This window comes from Vanellus vanellus (genome assembly GCF_965231255.1).
Source record: "Vanellus vanellus genome assembly, chromosome: 1".
In the NCBI taxonomy this organism is placed as follows: Eukaryota; Metazoa; Chordata; class Aves; order Charadriiformes; family Charadriidae; genus Vanellus; species Vanellus vanellus.
This window is the reverse complement of record NC_138905.1, coordinates 68,327,865-68,344,070: the sequence shown is the minus strand read 5'-3', so window position 1 is coordinate 68,344,070 and position 16,206 is coordinate 68,327,865. Positions and strand designations below refer to the sequence as shown.

The following is a 16,206-nucleotide window of genomic DNA, read 5'->3' as shown; positions in this document are numbered from 1 at the left end:
AATGAAAACCACTTTTTGTTTTCTACCCAAAATCTGTGGAAGAAAATTGACTAATATGGGTCTTGGAAACTTTTTCAGGAAACCCTCTTGGAAACGCCAATAATTCTTTACTGACATCTCAAAGGGTAGTTGTCAGTGGTAGAATGCACTCGGCTTTTTAAAGCAATTCTTGGCTTGAAGGTTCACATTTGTTTTGGCAATATAAAGCAACATTTCACATGATCACACGATGTCACACAGAAAGAGCATGTACAATACTTTGCACTTCCTGCCCTTGGACAAATATTCAAGCTTCCAAATAAAATGGATTTACAGATCAGCACTACTGTAATTCCCACACCCCCTCCCCCGAATAGGAAGGGTTTGTAGCCTAGTGACAAACTAAGAATGAAGGTCAAGCTGCACTTTGATTTTGACACACCAGCAGATATATTAGGAATGTTGCCATTTTATTCTGTTCAGTCTTTCAAGTAATAAGGAATACTGGTAAGGAAGGCAGGAAATTAAACATTTACATCCTTCTTCCCCCAATATTTCCTCCCAGTCTTACAAACCCAAATGTCAAAGCCTCCAGTCTTTATCCAGACATGCTTCATGGCTTTCAAGTGAGGAAAGTGTAATTTCATAGACAATTCTTTAGCTTGGAAGAGTTGAAAATAAGTAGAAATTCATTTATTTCTATAGGTGCGAGAGACCTTTTTACTAGCTTCCCATCAGGTGAATTTAAGTAGATGGATCCTGCTGAATAAGTGGCTAATACTTCATTACGTAGCAATTTTCAGGAGCAGCCTTCCAGGACCTGTGGTAACTTTGTTACCTTATCTCCAAACCAGTAGCATGTTATTTCACATACAAACTTGTTTTAATTAGCTAGACTTATCTGAGAAAGTACTAGTCAACTAAGAGTGAGACTAAATGATGGATAGCATTATTTAATAACCTTCCTCAACTGTCCACATCAATTGCACTCTGAACCAGTTCAGCATTTTCAGCTAAACTAATTAGTGCAACATACTTTAAAACAGCCTCTTGTAAATTGCAGTAGTAGTTGAGCATCCAGGTACAGACTGTCAGCCACCCACACTAAAGTCTGTTTGTGATGAATTTGACCTCAAGAACATGTACAAAATAAAAGCCACAGCACAGGACCATAAGGTACAGCAAGCTTGTCACAAAAAGAGATGCAAAATCGAAGCAGGCCTTGACTTCTTAAGGGAATTTCCCCTCCCGCATTGCTTTAGCTGGTGCTATAAAAACAATTCTCCAAATTTTGACAGCACAAACCCCATCTTTTGCATATCTACCTCTCCCAAACACTGAATGAGGACCTCCATGGCCACTACCACGTCGAAAAGAAACTGCCAGCTTTCACACACTAAGTTCTTTTCAATGGGAAAAGTACTGGTAGCCTATAGGTGTATACTTCAGAAAGATATTATTCCGCTTCTGTCACATTTAACGAGGTAGGAAAGGTACAGCAGCAAACAGAGGCACTGAAATCCCTTTTCCAACACAGATCTGCTCTCAGTCTCCAAGGTGGACAAGATTTGCTGATGCTACAGTAAAAGCATGAATACCTGCAATTATAAACTGGGCTGAAGCCATGTTGTAACACTTTTCATGATTTCATCTGTTTTCTAGAATCGCGATGTCCTGATGTCTGGTACAAAAACAGTCATCATATAGCTAGAGTTATATTTATCATGTAGCAACTAGGCACCCGCTCTTCCACCCCAATTTCAGTTACAGTTCAGTAGCAACAACTGACTGCAGCAAAAGTTGACCATGATTTGTTGGTACATGACCATGATATTGTTTAAAGCTACAAAGATATAGTGGTTAAGCAAGATACTAGATGCCTTTTATTACAGGCTTCCTCTGTGTGTCAAGACAAACTGGGAGGAAGGGGACGAGAAGGTGATTCTCTATAGTGTTGTATTTCCCTCCTCCCCAAACATTCAAAACAAGAATAGACGTTGCTGGTTCTTGCAGATGAGTTCTGTAACAGGTTATCTTTTTCCACCACATTAAATCAGTCAGTTTGTCTCAATTACGTTAGACCTAAGTAAAGGGAAGCCATTTTAAAACAGTTATACTGTCAAGGGGAGAGTGAGATGTAATACACTTTAGTATGTACTTTCTGCACGCAGTCTTTTTCAAAATTTCCAGTTACATCCTGAAGTGCCTAAGCACCAAAACAGTAACCATTTAAACCATTTTAAAAGCTGCTTCTCACATACGAAAAGGTCAGTCAAGCAGTTCAGATCTTGAACTACATCCTTCCATGATTATTAATTTCATTAAAATCATATGTGGTTTATAACATGCTCCAAATAAAGCTGAAGGTCAGTACACACTGACACCTACCACAGATATGAAGGTAAGATGAAGTCATAAACATATCCCTGATATATCGGTCATCATGTACTTTCTATGTCAGTCCTATCAGGTGCCATCTCTCAGCTGAAACAGCAATATGATCTGGCACATTAGGAATGGCTCATGTACAGTGTTATGACATTAACTGCATATTTCCTCAAGTCTTCTGTCACTGAATGCCAGGAAACACACAGGCATGAGCTGCTCTCACATACGACTATTCCAGGCTAGCAATGTCCCACTCCTAAAACTAGTAGGCCAGCTAATACCTCAGCTTCAGCAGACCCGTAGTTCATTCTCTAAGCCATAGATTTTTGCTTTTAAGTTTTTTAGTTCTCCTTGAATTTTACGTGTTAGTCTGTTTCCTTGGCGGACTTCGTGTAGAATTGCAAGATCTTGGTCTGGTCCAATATTCAGAGTCAACTAAAAAGGAAAAGAAAAACAGATTGAGAAAAACAAAGCTATACAGAATAAGATTTAGAGAGTATTATGATGAGGATATGAAGAAGAAAACTCTAGAGGAGACCCTTTGTAGCTAGCAAAGAGGATGCTTAAGCTCATATTGCTAGGCTAATGCATATCACCACTAGAAAGGTAATCCAGAACCAAAAATAAAGAACAAAGCTTTCATGCATCATGGTGTTATATTACTGGCGAGGAAGAAATCTAGATAGAATACAATCAGGTTTACCCATAGCCTGTTGACTCCTTCCTAATTCCTGTATTATGTAGAGACCCACAAAAAGAGGCAAGTTAAAATATTTATTAACTAACTTTTATCTAGTTCTAAGTACCTCATCTGATATGATGACATTTTGTCATCTTCTGGTACTAGAACTAGCGGTGGTTTAACTGCTGTGGCCAACTTGCTGCTTTCTGAACCGCATACAATTCAAGAGCAGTTCAAGCACAGCACCTGGTCTCAGGCCATGCCATATGGCCCATGCTGAGCTGAGCAAAGGCCGCTGGATAATCAGAATTCCTGATGGTAAGCTAGCCACAGCCGCCTTTTCCTGTCACCCTGGAACTGGGTAACATGCCTGCCCAGTCACCTTCAGTGGCAGAGCAGCACTGTCTTGGAAGCTGCTCTCAAGGCCATCTCTTCTCTTGACCCTTTAGGGTGTCTTATTGTCATCATGGAATTCTTAGTCAAAGATTTTAATATGCAAATCAGGAAATGAAGTCAAAACGACTACAGATGACTAAAAGCGATGCAAAGGATTTAAAGATCACTCTGGAGACTTCTAGCAAGTATTTTGTTCCTCTGCCCTCTTGTGGTTAAAAGTGTTAATAAATTAAGAATACAATTAAGAGCACACCCAGTCACAAAACATACAGGTCTGTAGTAAAGGTATCATCTGCAATTTTTCCCCATTCACATATGCTGCTTAGTCCTTCAAGAATAAAGTTTAAAAGCTCACCCCACTCCCCCACCCCCCAAAAAAAAAAAAAAAATAATCAAAGCCTTTAGTGAAGACAAATACACTAGTCTAAGTAAACTGAACTATGCACCAAAAGTATAGAAAACAAGTGAATCGGTGGCACTGCCAGACTCCTGAGAGTCAGCTGGACAAAAGCTATGCCTAGATTCATCCTCTCAAGCATATCTTAGATAAATACCTCATCCTAAACTCCAAGCAACATCGAGGCTGTGGCTTCCTTTCTAAGCTGTTCTGATGTTCATCTACACATCTGGGAGCTACTACAAAGTACACAGCATCAGCTTCCAGCCATTGTTTCTGCAGTGATTTTTGCAGAGTTACAAATGAGATATTAACAAGGGAATAAATAAAATATTCACAATATCTAGTAGTCAATGATCTGCCTCTTACTGGAACAAAACCAAACACTATGGCCCACAGGAAGAAAACCAATCATTGTTTTCTTTGCAGGATATACTTCTGAAACAAACTACTGCCTTGCAATTATTAGACAGCTAAGTGGGCTACAGGCATCAGATAAGAACTTTTCAGAGTTGCAACAAAAATACTCAGCTAATATATAATCAGGACAGCTCCTGGCAAGCTTGATGCCTCACTGATTAACAAAGGCAAATCTTTTTGGCTTCATAAAATACATAAGAGAGTAAGTTTCATCAAATATTAATATTTAAAGGAGCACTTAAGAAATTATTTCCTTAACTCTAGGGAAATATTGCATTTAAATACTGAAAATACACCTCTATAGGGGAAACCCATAATAGTCTGCCTCAGAAATGCTTAGCTATTACCTTAAAAAGCTGGTTCTCTACATCTTTCAGCTTCTGCCGAAGCTGTTTAATGTCATTCTTGAAGCCTTCCACTTCCATATTACGACGTTTTTCCAAGGCCTCATATCGCTGAGTCATCAGCTTCAGGCGCTTCCCCATCTTTTCCGAGCGTTCCTATGGAGATGACAACTCATTAGGGTATACAAAATAAAGGCCGCAAGATCATCACATAGCTAGCAGATGACTACAGGCTAATTACCTTAAAGAGTTCTCTGCCAACATCTCCCTCCTCACGAATCCTAGCCAGCTCATCTTCCAGGGTGACACACTGCTCTCTATACATGTTTGATAGGCGCTGTTCCTGCATTAGCTGTTCTTGCAGTGACTAGGACATAGGACGAACAGAAAGAATCAACTCAAAAGCCAGTGCTCACAAAATTTCCCCTGCTCTGGAAAAGAAAGTGTGATAGATTGACAATATGATGGGCAAATAAAAATTAACAACCGGAGCTACACCTGATGAAGGGGTAATGGGCACAAGCTTGAACATAGGAAGTTCCATCTTAACATGAGGAGGAACTTCTTCACTTTGAGGGTAGTGGAGCACTGGAACAGGCTGCCCAGAAAGGTTGTGGAGTCTCCCACTCTGGAGACGTTCAAAACCCTCCTGGACGCTGTCCTGTGCAACCTGTTGTAGGTGACCCTGCTCTGGCAGGGGGGTTGGACTAGATGATCTCCAGAGGTCCCTTCCAACCCTGACTATTCTGTGATTCTGTGAAGTAAGTAGGTAAGGACAATATTCTAACACCGCTTCCATTACCAAAACCTTTTAATTAGGTTATCAGTTCTGCATAACTGCTCAGCATCAGTTAAAGAGCCTCTTCCCCTTAAAAATAATATTCAACTTATGCTGCAATTCCCCTTTTCACAGCTGCTTGCCCAGTACTACATTTCAGAAGCATCTGCATTCAGTGATCGATGAAAATAATTCCCTATTGCCTGTTTACTTTCCAATTCCTTATTGCCTGTTTACCCACTTCATATCTCCCAGCTTCTCACTAGAAGTGGAAGAAAAATCCTGACTACTGTAGAAGAGCTGGGGGACATCAATTGAAAAGACTTATTCTAGTCAAAAACTGTTGAAGAGCCTCTACCTAGAACAAAAAAAATTACCTTTATTTCTCTGCTGTGGAGTTTTGAAGACCCATCATCTGCTCGAAGCATCTTCTTGGTATCTCTCTGCTTCTTCTCTCTTCCTGGCTCCTTGCTGATAAGCTGATAATCTTTGTCAAGTTTCCTCAACAGACTGTCCTTCTCTGCCATCCATGCTTTCTCATTAGCTCGGGCATCAAACTTGAGCTGGAGAAAGTCACGGGTACTCTCATATAAGAGATTTTGGGTCTTATGGAGTCTGTAGAAAGGGATCCCAGTAGAGTTAATTAACTTCCTTCCTAGCTCCTCCCTTAATTTCCTCAGTCATCATTTCAAGTTGAAAGAAGCACCGAAGAAAAAGATAGGTGCTTTCCTAATGAGTTTAGCTCTTCTCATCTGATGAAAGAAGTGATATTCTTCCAATGTGAAATAGGATTTTTAATATGTAGATTACTCCATTATTTTCCTTCCACACACACTGCCAAACAGATGGCTGCATAACTTGCTTTTCTGCCTGCTGCAGAAAGCAACATACTGAAAGCCAAAATATTTCTGTTGTTCCCTTCTCTTCTCATCTCATGACTACATCACAGTCACTCTCTCGCACTCACTTATCTGTTATAGTTTTGATCTTGTCCTGGTCCCTCTGATGCTGGACCTGAGCTTCCTCCATGTGAATCCTCCTGTCCTCTAGTAGTGCCTCAAACTGTTCCTTGGATAATCGTGTCTGTTCTTCTATCTGAGCTTGCAGGGCCTCCACCTGAATAGGCATACAAAGACATTACTGAGTAAGACCTCACAGCAGCTCTGCTCTTGTCCTTGCAAGTCTCTTTTAAATTCCAAGATTCAGATGAAAGGCTCCACTTGATGATACCTCTGAGACTTCTAATTTCTCAAATTTTTATTTTTGTTTTAATGCTAAGTATTTCAGACAACTAGAATATTTGAAGAAAAAAACGCTATAGGCAAGAGAGGTATATTATAAACAGCAACAATAGATAGAAGATATTGGAAAGATTTACATTGCACAGAGGATGTGACAAATCCAGTGGAATATGCATATACACTTCTGTCCCTATGCTACCACCTTCCAGTGAAATGGTGATACAAAAATACCTAAATACTAGGAAAGCAGCAAGTCCACATATCTTGAACAAAAGAAATTACTCAACCAGAATGAATCACTAAATGTAAACAAGACAATAAGCAAAGGAGAGGGATGCAAAGAATCTTGATCCAGAGCACATAGTCAGGGAGACAAACTGGAACAAGTAATTGAAAAATGTGCATCTGGCTTATGTGTAAGAAACTATCTGAAAAAAAACTTAGTGTGTATTAGAAAGCTTCTTTTTATGACAATTTCGTATGATGCTTTTGCTCCAGAATAAATGTTTTTAGACAGCTAACTGGCCACTAGATCAGTCACCATTGGCCTTGAACAAAAAAAATAAAAATAAAATAAAAAAAAAATCTGTACACTGTACAAGTTTGCTCTTTAATTTTCTTTTCTTGACTCATCCTTCCTCTTGCTTTCCATACAGCTTCTGGCATCTTCCCCAACTCATGATGCTGTACATTTTATCTTTCATTCTGTCATGCTACCTACACCCTATCTTTCACTGAAGTCTAGCAAAGGGAACATTTCATTGCACTAGTGCATCTTATCAGGGCTGCCTAATTCTGTCTCAGACACATTACTTTTCTCAGACTTCCACAAAATACCCAACTCTGGAGATCTTCTGTGGGTTTAATGTAAATTTATAGCCAAAATCAAATTATGGGAGATACCCATAAATATAGAATGTCTAATTGATGCTAACACATTCCAGCTGACATTACTGGAACATCTGCTTATGTGAACCTTTCAGAATCAGACCCAAGTTCTTAAATCTAAGCCTACATTCATCACAAAGAGACAGCTAAGTAAACTCACAGAAAGTGGGAATCCATAGTAAGATGTGGGGACTGACAAAATAGGTATGTCTACATCTTATGTAAGCAGACAGCATATTCGTCTATCATAATTTCCTGGACAGCCAGGAACTATGTCCATCAGTTCGCAAAGGTTTTTACCTGAAGTAGGAGTGTTTGATTGTCTCTCTGATACCTCTCAGGACTTTCTGGTTTCTCTCCTTTTGCTGCTGGTTTTGAAGTGCTCCCCTTGGTGCCTATTGCAGAAACGTAACGGAAGTTAGAAAAGGGCTTTCCAATCTACCTGCAGTACCTTTCAAAGAATGAAATATTGTATGTGTTGGCTGGCCCACAGGAACAGCAAAAAGCTTGCTAGTGCTACAGTCACAAGGACTTCCAGAAGGACTAGCTGGATAAAGAGAGTTTCAGAACTTATGGTGATTGCATAACTTTATCCCACACTATCACACCACAATATTTAGGCAACCTACTGATCTTTTTGACATGTATAGAAAACAATCTTAACTTTTCTTAAATAAATGATGAATAGGCAGATGACACAGGCACACAAGCATCAAGCCTTAAATGAGTTTTGAGCTTGTTAGCTAATTTCAGTCAATTTGGAAAAGGCAGTTCTTTCAAAAGAGAAAGTGAGTAAGCATACAGATTCACACTACCGTGTACACTAAAGGCAGGCAGAACACAAACCTTGGAATGGCTGTGGCTAAGGGTGCGTGTCCAATTGGTGGTAACCGTATAGTCCCAGAACAGCCACTCCACAGTCATACCAGCCTCTTCCTTAAGTGGGCAGATGATGGACATGAGAACCAGCTCAAGTTATTTTAAAGATTTTGAAGGGAAGCCAAGAGTACTGCACATATATGTACATACCCATGGCTACGTTTAAGGAACTCGATGGAGACATACAGTATTCACAGTAAGGAAATATTTTGGTATACTGGACGCAAACACACAGAGAAACAAGTATCAATAGCTGAGCTGCTGTTAGATCAGCTTGATGTGGTACCTGTTCTAGAAGTATCATTTCGTTCATGTGGATCTCTGGATTTAGCTGGCCTTTGCAGAACAGTAACCTATAGAAACAAGATTAAATATCTCAGCTGAACATCTCACTTCAAAGTTGCAATGGTCAAGAACAAATCTTAAAGAGTAAAATGAGATATCCAAAAGAACTGCATTACCTTACTTCTACCACAAGAGAAGGAAGACATTCATAAGAGTAATGTCCGTGTTGAAAAGTTTCCTTTATCATGGCTGATTTTTACCATTTTTTTTTTCCCACCAAAACAACTGGAAAGTAATTCTGCCTTTGCTGGCTTCATTAGGATGAAAATCAGCACCCTCAGCAGGAAAAGGAGCATTTTGGGGACAGAGAGGAGAAGAGGGAATGTGAAGATGAAGATTATGTTATTTCCTTCTTACATACTCCTCCTTGCCTTAGCAAGACAGAGAAACATGAAGCTTGATTTATCAGCACATTCACCAAAGCTATGGAACAAGCCTGGGATAAAAGCTAACCAATAAAACTATTGAAACAACTCAACTGTTGAACTGAACCCCCCCTAAAACAAGAGGCCATGAGGGAGCAGGTTATAACCCCAATGCTTATCTTGAGATCAATGCTATATAACAGACCTAATTTTAGAGCTACCCTGTATCAGGGAATTTTAAAGCTTCTGCGAGACTTTTTAACTGCTTGAGCAGCACAGAGCAACCACAAACAATGCAGCATATTTCAGCCATTTTCTGCACCTTATTTCCATGATAGAACGTATATTCCATCATAGTCTCTGCACGTCTGAATCATTCATGATTTTCTTAAGTAGATTCAACTGCACTGCACTTCATATATTCTGCTATTTAATCTATTTGACATTACTTCTGAAATATGCGATACAATATTGCTTAGAGGGGATGGCCCTTCTGCAGTCCCCTGCCCAAGAAACTGCTGCAGCAGCCTCAACACTGCTTTCTTCTTAACTGAGGCCCTAAGAGACAGGCACTTTGAGACAGCTGATCTTCAAACACCACCCCTGGTTATTTTCTGCAATTATTTTTTCCTTTTTCTCTTTGTGGTGTTCTCTCCAACTTCTCAATGACCGTTTGCCAGATGGCTTCAGACTTCTATCTGACATTTAGAAGGCTGATCTGGAGGTATGTTTTGAAGGTAGAAGGGGACTGATGTTAAGAGGACTTACTTCCAGCATGCTTGTTCCCACTCATCTGTCAGCAGCCATAAAGCTCAATGTTGCTACAGATCCCTCCTGCTTTGGGCTCATTTAGCAACTTTTAACTTGTGGACAGATCTGGTCTACGGTCAGCCTCTGGGGTACAGATCTTCATGTTACAATCAAAAGCAGCGTTCTACAGAAAAAGGGAACTTGCCTTATGTGGAGGCTCCTTGTGAAAATATGTAACTTCTCCTTTGTCTGTTCCCACTAAAGCCAGGAGATGTTGAATTTTTTTTCTATCCTCCAGTTCCCTGGAATTCAAAGAAAGTGGTCAGCACATTGCTATTTTTAAGTAAATCAAGACATTGTGACACACTGTTTTTCTAGTTTACTTGTTAATGCTTACAAGTTTTCCAAACTGTTGCAGTCTTTGAGAATACTGCTTTAAAAACAAACTCCCAAAGACATTACTGATGTTGCTCATATAATAAGGACACCACCAATTCTACTGGCATTGTGGAGCATTCCTCTCTTCAAATATGACAATACTACATAGGCTGATACAGCAATAGCACACAGTGGTAAAGAATTTGCATTCCAGAGTTATAAACTACCTAAAATCCTTTCAGATACTTCATTCAACAGATTGTAATTGCCCATTGATCTTGAAGCAAACTAGACAAGGACTGTATTAGACTTCCTGACACACTCTTGAGAAGTGCAAAAGCACACCAACACATATTTTGACTTAAGTTCTTAAAACTTTAACAGAAAACTTGATATCATCACCCACAAATGTTCTGAAGAAGGCTGGGAACTCCTTTAGCACTGGCAACTAGTCTGATACAGCAGGTTATATTCCAGTTCACCAACTAAATGGCATTAAAAGGAAGTAGCTGTCAACATGATCTCATAGAGTGATGGGAAACTATTTGCTTTGGTCTGTATTTTTTAAGCTTAAGTGGTTTTAGGGCTGACAGCCAAAGTTTTGCCAGGCAAGTGCAAGGTCTGTACATTGGTTTTCCATGGCAAGGTTTTGGTAGCGGGGGACTACAGGGGTTGGCTTCTGTGAGAAAATGCCAAAAGCTTTCTCTATGTCTGACAGCTCCAAGATGGACCCACTGCTGGCCAAGTCCAAGCCAATCAGCGATGGTGGTAGCACCTCTGTGGTAACATGTTGCTGATGATACCAAACTGGGTGGGGTGGCTGACACCCCAGAGGGCTGTGCTGCCATCCAGCGTGACCTGGACAGGCTGGAGAGCTGGGCAGAGAAGAACCTAATGAGGTTCAACAAAACCAAGTGCAAGGTCCTGCACCTGGGGAGGAAGAATGCTAGGCACCAGTACAGGTTAGGGGCTGACCTGCTGGGAGATAGCTTGGAGGAGAAGGATCTGGGGGTTGTGGTAGACAGTAAATTATCCATGGCCCAGCAATGTGCCCTTGTCGCCAAAAAGGCCAATGGAATCCTGGGCTGCATAGGGAAGAGTGTGGCCAGTAGGTCGAGGGAGGTCATTCTCCCCCTCTACTCGGCACTGGTGAGGCCACAACTGGAATACTGTGTCCAGTTTTGGGCTCCCCAGTTCAAGAGGGACAGGGAACTGCTGGAGCGAGTCCAGCGAAGGGCAACTAAGATGATTAAGGGCTTGGAGCACCTCCCTTATGAGGAAAGGCTGAGAGAGCTGGGACTCTTTAGCCTGGAGAAGAGAAGGCTGAGGGGAGACCTTATTATGGCATACAAGTATCTAAAGGGTGGGTTGAAGGAGGATGGATCCAGGCTCTTTTCATTGGTTCCAAGTGACAGGACGAGGGGCAATGGGCACAAGTTAGAACACAGGAAGTTCCGTTCAAATACACGGAAACACTTCTTTACGGTGAGGGTGACAGAGCACTGGAACAGGCTGCCCAGGGAGGTTGTGGAGTCCCCTTCCCTGGAGATTTTCAAGACCCGCCTGGATGCAGTCCTGAGTAATGTGCTCTAGGCAATCCTGCTTTAGCAGGAGAGTTGGACTAGATGATCTCTAGAGGTCCCTTCCAACTCTGATAATTCTGTGATTCTGTGTGATTCTGTGAACATATTTAAGAAGGGGGGAAAAAAGTGATGCACAGCAGCAACTGGAAGAGAGAAGAGTGAGAACATGTGAGAGAAACAGCCCTACAGACACCAAGGTCAGTGAATGAGGAGGAGGTGCATCAGGCACCAGAGTAGAGATTCCTCTGCAGCCCATGGTGAAGACCATGGTGAGGCAGGCTGTCCTCCTGCAGCCCATGGAGGGACATGTTGGGGCAGATATCCACATACAGCTGGTGGAAGACCCCACACCAGAGCAACTGGATGCGCCCAAAGGAGGCTGTGAGCCCATGGAGAGCCCACGCTGGAGTAGGCTCCTGTGAGGACCTGTGGACTCATGGAGAGAGAGAAGCCCACGCTGGAGCAGGTTTGCTGGCAGGACTTGTCACCCTGGGAAGGACCCATGCTGGAGCAGTCTGTTCTTGAAAGACTGCACCCTGTGGAAAGGACCCACGCTGGAGCAGTTCATGAAGAACTGCAGCCCATGGGAAGGACTCACATTGGAGAAGTTCATGGAGGACTGTCTCCCGTGGGAGGGACCCCACACTGGAGCAGGGGAAGAGAGCAAGGAAGAAGTAGCAGAGACAACGTGTGATGAACTGAACCCCTCCCCCCCCCCCCCAGGAAGTGTGGCATAATTGCATCTCTGAAGACTCCAGATCTGGATCAAAACTAGAACATAATGCATGCAACTGCCATTGCCAGTGACCCAGCCCACCATCCAAGACAGCACACCTGATTTTCAGCCGGTCATTCTCTGAGTAAAGACGAAGAACATGTTCCCTCTCCTGGAAGAGGTAGACTTGCATATCACTCAAAGCCTTTTGCAACTCTGCAATCTCCTCTTCCCGCTGACGCACTTCGCACTGCAATTTGTGCTAGGTGAAGAGAATGAGGTACTTGAAATGATACAGAGCATTTGGCAACACTTACAAACTTCAAGCTGCTTGTACCCTGAGCCTGTAACTAGCTGGTATAGAACGACTGCCAGGTCAAAGGAACTATTTTATTCTCCTACAAAATTTGACCAGATGAGGGCAGTATTGGAAAAATTATTAAAAAGTGTTTCAACAGTGAGTTCTGAGCCCTAACAATCATTATCACTATACAGCAGTCAGGTAAAGCCTAAGCTAGGGTCTTCAGTTTCTGGTGGTTGCACTTTTGCATTCACAGTCAGAGTGGCACAGGTCTGGGGACTCTGATGTCAACAAAAACTTAGCAAAGCCTCTGTAGTAGCACTGGCTCTTAAAAGAAATTACTGAAGAATAACCATTAAAATATCTGTATGGTTTAGTAGTGAGAAATCTGGCTAGTTACTAAGTTTCAATAATGATTTTCTACCTGGCGTGGAAAACTAACAAACCTTTCAGAAAACCATTCCCATAGGAGAGAAAGCATTTGGAACCCGCCCCTCTTTTTCCCCATATGTTGAATGAAAGTAACTTGTATGCCCCATATTTCCCGAGAGCTTTCATGACCAGTACTTGAGAAGGCACCTCAACAACTTCAGAAGTGATCATTCTATTCCCAAATGGTCATTCACAATTACAAAGATGACTGCTAGACAGATGTATGCTGTAAGACATATCAGAGCACTGAAGTTACAGACATTCTATAAGATTTCTTCCTGTTAAAATGGCAAAGATTCTTACATTTTGGAGTTTCTTTTAAATTCACATTTATTTGCTGTGTAGTACTACTGCTTAATAGCCTATGGCAAAGCTTATGAATTCCATTGCAGTAAATACGAATTATATCTGTATCTCAAAGCTCATTAAATTTGGACAAAAAAGCACTCATTCTTCACTGTAACAAACAAGGGAAAGAAGTTGGACAACATTAGAACAGAACACCTAAACTCAGGCTTTAATTGAAGAAAAAACAGAAACAAACAAACAACCCACTGTGAAGATATAACCAAACTATGATAAAAATAGAAGAATATCCTACAGGCACGTTTCCCTTTGATTTGACAGAGGACAGACAGCTAGGTTTTACAATAAAACCCTGGTATCTACTTATTTATTCTTAGGCTGAGTTCTACCACATTACTGGTAAATCTTAAGACCATCTGTGCTAAATTTTCAGCTGAAGAAAAATATTAAAATGAGGTTTGCGCAAGGATCATAATTCAAAAAACTCTTTTCCTAACCTGCTCATCATATGTTTCTTTGTATCTCTCCAGCCTTTTTACCAAATCCTCATGTTCCTCATCAAAGTCAGCAATCTTCTTGCGGTAGTACTCCAGCAGCTCCCGAGAAGGACGGAGCAAGGCCAAACGCTCATTGATTGAAGGGAGAGGAGTAAAGTCCTCCTGACTCGGAGATTGAGAACTAGTGTATCTGGAGGAGACATGGGGGGTGGCCAGCCTGGACAGAAACATTTTCTAATGACATGTAAGCTTTGGACAACAAAATAAACTTCTAAAATAGTTTAAAATAGATTTTCAGTTTTAACACAGATTCAATTTTAAATGTAGATTAGCTTGTCTGTGCTCCAGGTATTAATAGGACACCACAGCATTTAGGACACCCAAAAGCTTTGATGTAAAACAGCTTGCAGGCTTACTATACTGTGGAGATGGGGCCAGCTGATGCAGAAGGGAGAAAAAAATGTAATGGAAGGAAAGTCTCATAGATTATTTGGGGAGAATGAACATGAAAGGAAGAGGAGGAAAGAAAAGGAGGAGAGAACAAAGAGGACAAAAAGTCCATTGTTGTGCAAGAAGCAGCAGCAGCCACTGCAAGATAAACAGGAAGACATAATTTATGAGAGAATCACTATCTGCTACCCAGACAGAAAAACACTTTCTAAAGAAAGACTGTTGAATAAAGCCAATAATTCAGGCGACCTGATGCACCAGACACCACAATTTAAGGTGTAGGTCTAGGAATCTACATGCTTTCCTTTCCTGTGTACTTGACGTTCTTAACCACATAGCTTTTCCACCCTTGATAGTGAAATAGAAGCTTCCAAGTTCTCAAATCTTATGTTGAGGTACTAGATGGAATGCATATCACTACTACATAAATCAAACCAAGAATATGTATGTGTAATTACATATCTGATTTTTACTTTAAGCAATGCTTACTGCATTCAAACATTTAATCTGCTCAAACAAGCACCAAATTTGCAAATAGAACTGCACACAAGAGTTCAAAATTCTCTTGGAAAGTATTCTTTTTGTTATTTATGTTGATCTGACAAAACCTTTTTTTTTAATGATGCCATGAATAACAGAATTAAATCTAAGAAACCTCTCTACTAAAGATCTACTTTGCAAAAATAAAGTCCAGAATCTGATTCTGGAGCCAGTGCCAGAACTTTGATTATAAAGTGATCTGGCAGGTGACGCTAAGGCAGTAGTGACCGTTACGGACTGCTCACCAAAGCTGCTTAGATCAGAGCCCCATTGTGCTATAGCCATGAAAACGTGCCAAGCTCTTTAACTCCTGGCACTATAGGAAAATATTAAATATGGAATAATATGTTTATTTCATGTAGGACCTTTCCCACCAGAAATGCTTTAACACATTTAGAAAAAATAAATAACAGCAACAGAAGAAAACAGGTAATACAGGCACAAGCTGAATATTTTATTACTGAACTAAAGAACAGTAGAAATGGAAAGGTGTAAAGATAAGGAAGCACAGCAAGCACAAGAGCGGACAAAACGGTGCCTTAACACCTGGCTACCGGGCAGAAAGGGAAGAGTTTTGGGGCCAGAGCCCGCACAGCAGTTTCGGCGCAGGGTGACTAGTGAGGCAGCACCCATACTACCTTCTGGAGCGAGGGGATGTCCCGACAGAGCGGTCCGTCGCGCTCATGGCGCCCCTGCGGAAGGGCCGGGCTTACCGCGGGCGGGGGCAGACGCTTCGAGCCGAGGTTCAGCAGGGCCGCCTGAGGCCCCGGGAGGCTGGTAGGGGTACCCGGCGGAGGCACGGGCTACGGCGCCTTGCAGGCCCCGGCGGGAACGGCCATCGCCGCGGGGAAAGCCCCCCGCCAAACGAGCCAGAGACAAGCTCCCGAGGCAGCACGGGAGGGAACCGGCACCACTCACGCACGGCTGCTACCTCACAGCCCTCTACCATGAGAAGCCCCCAACGGCAAAATAACCGCCGCAACCGACCCTCCACAACTTAAACGGCGAGGCAACCTGCCGCCCGCCGCCTCCTCCTCCAATCACAGGCAGCCTTCCATGCGGCGCTAACCTTTTCCACCAATCAACGCTCGCGACACGGGCGACAGGGCTACCGCGCAGGCGCGTCTGGGAGTTGTAGTCCTTGAGGGGGTG

The 16,206-nt window shown here is 42.0% G+C and overlaps 1 protein-coding gene across 1 annotated transcript; it reads right to left on the bottom strand.

The window, feature by feature from the left end:
• Positions 1-1,822: 1,822 nt before the first annotated feature.
• Positions 1,823-15,739, bottom strand: CCDC77 (coiled-coil domain containing 77; the record flags this gene model as incomplete). Its single annotated transcript, XM_082492599.1, has 11 exons — positions 1,823-2,802; positions 4,610-4,762; positions 4,848-4,973; positions 5,762-5,999; positions 6,352-6,500; positions 7,814-7,908; positions 8,679-8,745; positions 10,058-10,154; positions 12,648-12,790; positions 14,065-14,281; positions 15,693-15,739. 11 exons carry the CDS (start codon positions 15,737-15,739, stop codon positions 2,656-2,658), a joined length of 1,479 nt encoding a protein of 492 aa, XP_082348725.1. The 3' UTR covers positions 1,823-2,655.
• Positions 15,740-16,206: the final 467 nt, after the last annotated feature.